The sequence below is a fragment of the Drosophila willistoni genome (genome assembly GCF_018902025.1).
Source record: "Drosophila willistoni isolate 14030-0811.24 chromosome 2R unlocalized genomic scaffold, UCI_dwil_1.1 Seg167, whole genome shotgun sequence".
Lineage (NCBI taxonomy): Eukaryota > Metazoa > Arthropoda > Insecta > Diptera > Drosophilidae > Drosophila > Drosophila willistoni.
Genome location: NW_025814050.1, coordinates 22,373,554 through 22,381,668, shown reverse-complemented (window position 1 = coordinate 22,381,668; position 8,115 = coordinate 22,373,554). Strand labels below are relative to the sequence as shown.

At 36.5% G+C, this 8,115-nt stretch overlaps 1 protein-coding gene and 1 non-coding gene across 2 annotated transcripts; both read right to left on the bottom strand.

Moving 5' to 3' along the window:
* Nucleotides 1-1,240: 1,240 nt before the first annotated feature.
* On the bottom strand, nt 1,241-1,311 carry Trnag-gcc. Its single transcript has one exon. It is a non-coding gene; the product is annotated as a tRNA-Gly (tRNA).
* Nucleotides 1,312-1,615: 304 nt separating this feature from the next.
* On the bottom strand, nt 1,616-7,552 carry LOC111518572 (C-type lectin 37Da-like). Its single transcript, XM_047010645.1, has 2 exons — nt 7,478-7,552; nt 1,616-2,110 (listed from the first exon to the last, which is right to left on the bottom strand). The coding sequence occupies exons 1-2, from the start codon at nt 7,550-7,552 to the stop codon at nt 1,640-1,642; spliced, it is 546 nt and encodes a 181-aa protein (XP_046866601.1). The 3' UTR covers nt 1,616-1,639.
* Between the last annotated feature and the right edge of the window lie 563 nt (nt 7,553-8,115).

Sequence of the window (8,115 nt, the reverse complement as noted above, 5' to 3'; positions counted from 1 at the left end):
ATACTAATAGCCAATGGACTAATAAATCATCAAATCGGACCTATGTGGTATCAAACAATGACCAACATTTATTTGGTTAGAAACTCTTTGGTGAAGTTAAGTGAATTCAACATGGTCCGACAATCTAAAAAAATAAATGTTTTTTGGAAAATGCTTGCGGTCATCGAGGTTGGCATTGTACTCCATTTTAATTTGTATTTCCCATTTTCATTCTTGTCACTACCAGACAGTCAGACAGTCAGACATTCAGACAAGAAAACAGCACGTGCTGTATGACATAAATATGTGTGTCTGTGTGGCAAGTAAATGATGTTGTGGCGCAGGGTCGGAGGGCAAAACGGCAAGGCGGGAGGATAGAAATTAAATTGACTGAAATTTTATAGGCAAACTACGTGCAGAGCAAGGAAATGTTGGCATAATTTGTGAACAATTGACAAGTAAAGTTTGTGGAAATTCCAGTACTTTTATCTTATTGAAATTTAAAGGAATAATGGATTTGCTATCCAGGCTGCCAGGCTGGGCCTGTTGAAAAAAGTATGTCCGTAAACTTACTGCAAATTATCGTTAGGGAATTTGTTATCCAACCAGCTAAAATAATAAAATTTCACTCTTCCGTACGATTGTGAGTCCTTTTAGTACGTTCGAGTGCTTGTACCAAGGACCAAAGAGGGCCTTGGGGCTGCAGTTTGGTTTTATGCGCCAATTTTTGTGTGATGCCGATAACACGGAACAGCCAGCAACCGAATGCCAAGGATTCAGCTAAAAGAGCATACTCGTATTTTCTTTGAGTCTGTCTGTGTGTACTCTTTGCTAATGCCAGACAAGGAATTATGTACATTTTGCCACAATCACATGCATACATATATAAGCCCACCCACACCCACTCACACATACACTGACACACATACATACAGACATGTCGAAGCTTTACTTAGATACATGCATAAATATTTATGCAGCTTAATGCATTTCTTCTCTAATGGGAACTGGAAAATATTACTAAAAGGTCGATGATGGCCATTAAGTTAGCATGACGTAGTGTAACAACAACAAATGCAAAATTAATTTAACTACATTTTCTCACATAATTTATTTAGGCTGATGAAGAAAACGATCTAAGCAAAAATATTTTTATATAAATAAATAGTAATCTTAACAAGTGAACAAAATTAATAACCAAAACGTATCACTATTTTCTCAAGTAAAGTAAAGTGAAAAAGAATTTACAAAAAAATTATTTTGCATCGGCCGGGAATCGAACCCGGGCCGCCCGCGTGGCAGGCGAGCATTCTACCACTGAACCACCGATGCTTCTGTAATTATGCGGTGAAAGTTTCTCAATATAAGCTTCAGTTCAAACTATTTTAGTTGCGGTTTGACCAAAATTATTGACGGGAAAAGATAATAGGTAATCAAATTAAGCAAATGAAATATTTCATAATTGATCCAATCAAATTAAACATGGAAAATGAAAATACAAATATAAAATCTTGAGTATGAAGATCAGATCTTAATTTAATGCTGACCAAAAAAATATATAATAAAGGAATACATAGATATATTTTGGTAATTTAATCATTATTATGTCATTACATATTAAAATAAAATTTTCGAATTTGTTGTTATTATATATGATTATTTACCATATTATAAATGAAGCGGTTTTGGGCTGAGGCGCCTCACAAATATATCTTCTCTTTTCATAGCAATTTTTATCATTTAATCCGGTTCTGCCAGATGTGTCATTACCTAGGTGGAAGGGGAATTCATCACAGTGCTCATTACCTCCTTCATTATTGGGTTCACCTGGATACCAAATCTCATTAAAGATATTACTAAGACCATTTGAGAACCAAAGATGTTTTCCTTGATTGGCTAAGTCCGTCCCAGAGGTCCAGTAAGGTTGATTCGCAATTTTCATATCTCTGAGATATTGATTTACCAACTCCCATTCTTTAATTGAATCAAATGCAATAAGCTCCGCGCCAATCAAACGGCAAGTTTCATAGGCATCGTACCAATTCTTTTCCAACTGAGTCTCAATATAATAATAGCCTTCTCCAATCTTTAGGAAAGGTGCTGTTGTAATATCCGTAAAACCTGGCAAACCTGTAATATATATTATATTAATATTCAGTCAATTTCTGCAAAGAACTGAAAAGTTCTAGTAATTCATCAGTTGATCTTACCATCTGTAGCAGGCTTGCTCACTTAAGACGGTAGTACCTCTCTCTCATGTCTCAGAGAGAGAACATGCTCGTCTCTAAATGAGAGCGAAGTACGAGAGAGCGTCGAGTCAGTCTGGGTTGAACGAGCTTGCGGATCGGTCGTGCTAACGAGGATAAAACAGTATTACATTTACTTATAATAAATATATATATAAACAATTCAAACGAAACAGCCTATTACAATATCAGAAGTGGTCCTAACCCAAAACTATGAGTAACGCAGTTCAACTATCCGATTTTACCCTCGACCAACTAAAACAATGGCTATCAACTTTAAACATGCCAACAAACGGCTCAAGAAACGAATTAGTGCTTCGTCTGTATAGTGTGCCAGTCGAAACACGTGGTCTTGCCCCACCTGGTTGGAACGAACATGATAATTTAGACGACATCCAATTGATGCCTAACCCAGACCAATTAAATGAAGCGTCAATTGGCGACGCAATTCCGAGAAGCGTACAACAAGAAGCGGTAAACTCCAATTTCAACAACAACAACGATGTCGCGTTGGTTCAACAATTACTACAACAACTTCAACTGCTGATTCCTAGAATCGAGCATGGCCACGATTTGGGCAGATCTTTCCAGAATTCGGAAAACAATGGCAACGCCACTGGCAATGTTATCGATAACAACGTAGCTAATGAGAATATCGATGACAGCAGCATTCCCATCAATGGCAACGCCACAGTCGAAGCCACCAACCAATACTCTGGCAACTCAAACGGCGAATCGATGGGTATAGCTTTTTCACTGGCGAAGGAAGTATTGATGGACTTCAATGGCGAATCGTGCTCCAAAAAGTGGGTGGCTCAGCTTAAAAATATCGGTGAAGTGTATAACATATGCAACACTCACTTACGAATGCTATTCATTTGCAAGATGAAAGGCAAGGCACATTCATGGCTTCATTCGGAGGTTACACGTATTCGCGAGCCAGTAGCAGTACTATGCGAACAGTTAATGGCAGCTTTTGGAGAGAAGATGTCCAAGTCACAAATGCGTCGTCATTTCGAACAGCGTAATTGGAAGTTTGGCGAAAAGTTTGCAGTTTATCTGGACGACAAACTAATGTTAGCCAACAATATTAACATCGATGAAGAGGAGCTCCTTGATAAAGTTATCGAGGGTATACCTGACAAGGGATTACGCACTCAAGCACGGATCCAATGTTTCGCCAACCCTAAGCAGATGTTAGCTGCTTTCGCTGAGATACATCTAGAGGACATTCGACGCGCAACTAAAGATGAAAACGAAACTAGTAGAGCAAACAAGCTCCAAGAGATGCGCTGTCGTAGATGTAACATTAGAGGACACCTGGTGAAGGACTGCAACAGGCCGGACCGTGTACCAGGCTCTTGTTTCATCTGTGGATCCATGGAGCATTGGGCGGCCAAATGTCCAGATAGGAAGGGCAGCCGTGAAACTAATGGACTCAACCGTACGAACCAGAGCAGCAACAATTTCGTAAGAGAATTCATTATACATTTTGTAGATTCGCCAAGTAATTCCTTTATTGCAGCGTGCCTCATAGATTCGGGGAGTCCAGTTTCCTTAATCAAGAAGAAACATTTACCTAATCATTCATATCTTTATTCTGTCGAGCAATCTTATCAAGGGCTAAATGGAAGTCCTCTCATTACATTGGGAAAATTACTATGTTACGTTGTGAAAAATTCAATAAAGATTTACTTTTATTTACTCGTTATCCCAAACGAATCTATGAGTCGCGATGTAATTTTAGGAAGGGATTTTTTGACATCATGTAATCTTAAATTAGATTTAGATTCTTTTGAAAAAAGTGCGCTAGTAACTTCTCAAAGCCACGATAACGTAAGAAAAGTTAATTTTAAAGAAATTGGAATGTTGACGTCAGAACATATGGAAAATGAAATTGTTAATATAAGTGTAACGGGTAATACAGAAAACGAAAATATTAGTGCAAATGATAAAATTAATACAGAAAATGTTAATGCAGATAAGGAAATTATTGAATACAATGTTATTAACAAAAGGACATGCATAGATAAAGAAATGACTTTAGAGTTTGAAAAGAATATCATTAAAGGTACAAATGAGGAAAAGTATAGGATTGAAGAAATTAAATTAAAGGAACCCCGTAGTGAGTCTGAAACAAATATGGAAGATAACTTTGAGAGGAGAATGTTAGAAATTTTTTACATCGACAATGAAAACCCAGAACCAGAATACGTGATCGGTGAAAACATAGATTATAAAACGGCTAAGAGTTTTGATAAGCTAGTCAGGGATAGGTATGTGAATGCGCAAAGACCGGATAAACCGAATATCAGATGTGAAATGAAATTAAACCTAGAAAATTGCAAACCATTTAGTTACGCACCAAGACGGTTATCATATTCTGAAAAGGAAAAACTACAGAAATTGTTAGATGAATATATAAGAGAAGAAATTATCAGACCAAGCGATTCGGAGTATGCGTCTCCAGTAGTGTTAGTGAAAAAGAAAACAGGGGACATCAGATTATGCATAGATTTCCGAAAACTGAACAAGATGATTATCAAGGACAACTATCCGTTACCATTGATCGACGATCTGTTAGACAGACTAGTCAACAAACGTGTTTTTTCCAAATTAGATCTTAAAAATGGGTATTTCCATGTATTCGTCGATAAAGAGTCAGTAAAATACACGTCTTTCATCACGCCGCTTGGTCAATACGAGTTCCTAAGAATGCCAATGGGGATCAAGAATGCATCACATGTTTTCCAAAGGTTTATAAACCGAATTTTTGAAGACATGATCAGAAAAGGGCAGGTCCTAGTATACATGGATGATATAATGATAGCCAGTGCGAATACAACCGAGCACCTACAGACTCTAGAAGAGGTTTTTGATAGGTTAGTAAGAAACAAATTAAGACTACGAATGGACAAATGCGAGTTTTTCATGTCAAGTATAAAATACCTGGGATATAAAATCACAGAAAACAAAATATGTGCTGACGATAAAGGTTTGGATGCAGTAAAAAACTTTCCAGTGCCAGGCAATGTACACGCAGTGAAAAGTTTCTTAGGTTTGTGCTCCTACTTTAGAAGATTTATAAAAGACTTTTCCATAATCGCTAAACCTATGTACGACTTGATGAAAAAAGACAAAGAATTTCAATTCGGAAAAGAGGAATTAGAATGCTTTCTCAACTTGAAGCAAATACTATTGGAAGCACCAGTATTGGCGATATATGACCCCAGAGACGATACAGAGCTTCATTGTGATGCAAGCGCATTAGGTTTTGGGGCGGTCTTATTACAAAAGAAAGCGGATAAAAAACTACACCCAATATTTTATTTTTCGAAGAGAACAAGCGAGGTTGAGTCGAAGTATCACAGTTTTGAACTCGAAACGTTAGCGATTGTGTACTCCCTGCGCAGATTTAGGATTTATGTCCAAGGAAAGAAATTTAAAATTTTAACTGACTGCAATTCTCTGACTCTTACACTAAATAAGATAGAATTAAACCCTAGGATCGCGAGATGGGCCCTTGAACTCCAAGAGTACGACTACGAGTTAGCACATAGATCAGGGAAGCAAATGCAGCACGTAGACGCGTTAAGCAGATGCACCAATATCATGGTAATAGAACCGAATAGCTTCGAGCACAACCTAGTTATTTGCCAAGCAAAAGATTTAGAACTGAAAAAAATAAAGGAAATGCTAGAAAAATCAGAGCACAAATTGTTTGAAATGAGAAACGGAGTATTATACCGAAAGTCCAATGACAAGAAAATATTGTTCTACGTTCCAAAAGAAATGGAAAATCACGTTTTATACAAATATCACGATGAATTAGGCCATGTAGGTAGAGACAAAATGTTGGACGCAATAGGCAAAAGTTATTGGTTCCCAAGTCTTAAGGATAAAGCAACGAGACATATAGAAAATTGTCTGAGATGCATAGCATTCTCACCTAAATGCGGCAAAGGCGATGGATTTCTGAACAGTATACCGAAAGGCGATAAACCTTTCGAGTTAATCCATATCGATCACTATGGACCAATAGAAGCTGGGAGGTCTAAAAAACACATATTTGCAGTAGTAGACGGTTTTACGAAATTCGTTAGGCTATATACAACAAAAACCACAAAAACAAAAGAAGCAATAGATGCTTTAAAAGCGTACTTTAGAAGTTATAGCAGGCCGAAATGCATAATATCTGACAGAGGGAGTTGTTTCACTTCGTCTGAATTCGAATCTTTTTTGGTTGAACAAAAGGTGCAGCACGTTAAAATAGCAACGGGTTCCCCTCAGGCCAATGGGCAAGTAGAAAGAATAAACAGGAGTCTAGGGCCTATGCTGGCAAAGTTGACAGATCCAGATAAGGGGAATTACTGGGATACGGTTGTCGAAAACGTAGAGTATGCTTTAAATAATACAATTCACAGAAGTATAAAACAGTACCCCAGTATAATGTTATTTGGCATAGAACAAAGAGGAGTAGTTACAGACGAACTGAAAGAAGAGATTAAAGAGCTAAGAAATACAGAAAATCAAATAAACCTTGAAATGATAAGAAAGAATGCAGCGTTAAACCAGCAAAAAGCACAAGCATACAATGAAAGGTATTACAATAGTAAAAGAACAGGGCAAAAAGAATATAAAATAGGGGACTATGTCATGGTTAAAAATTTCGACAGTACAACGGGAATATCTCGAAAATTAATACCAAAAAACAAAGGACCATATGTAGTAGATAAAGTCCTGAAAAACAACAGATTTTTACTGAAAGATGTAGAGGGATTTCAACTTTCCCGTAACCCGTATCAGGGAGTATGGTGTGGCCAAAATATTAAGCCCTGGTTAAGAACTTGAAATAGTTGACTTTAATGTAATCATAAACTTTTGTTTTAATAATTGATATAAAATGTAAATAAAAGAAAAATGTATGTAATAGTTTGTAAAATATAAACAAAAAAAAAATGTATAGCTCGTAAGATATGAAAAAATGTATACCACCCAAGATCAGGAGATCTTATTTTGTCAGGACGGCCGAATTGTAGCAGGCTTGCTCACTTAAGACGGTAGTACCTCTCTCTCATGTCTCAGAGAGAGAACATGCTCGTCTCTAAATGAGAGCGAAGTACGAGAGAGCGTCGAGTCAGTCTGGGTTGAACGAGCTTGCGGATCGGTCGTGCTAACGAGGATAAAACAGTATTACATTTACTTATAATAAATATATATATAAACAATTCAAACGAAACAGCCTATTACACATCTTTGATCAGCGGCTTAATATTATAGGTCATCGAAACAACCAGCAGGCTGAGGAATACAATTGGGCGAAACATTTCAGTAAGACTGTTAAACTTTCACTCCATCTACAAGCTTTATATACTCACAGAGCAAGAAATAGGTTATCAGTTTAAGTCAAAAAATGAAATTAATTTCTATTCCCTTGTTTATAAAGTCATTGAATTCATAAATAAGTCAATTCACCTACATAGAATTGCTAAAGCGTTTCTCAGAACTTGTTGCCAGTGTTATCAAGTGTTTTATATTATATGACTCCCATTGACTGATATCGTTATATCGGCTATAGTCGTATATTCGATTCAATTAATGGACAAGTCAGTCTCGTTGCCTCTGCTGACAATGTATGGAATGTTGTACAAGGAGATACCACGTTATTTAAATGGTACAGAGCAATGAATATAAATATGTTGTTATAATTCTTACCTGAAACAAATGATTCATATAACAAGCAATCCAAAACCACAAAAAAATATATATACATTTATATATGTTCGCAATAAATACTTCATCCAAAATGAGAAATATTGATAAGATTAGAACTCTATTTGTCATTAATAATCAGAATTAATAAAAGATTTTTAAATTGAGTATCAAACGG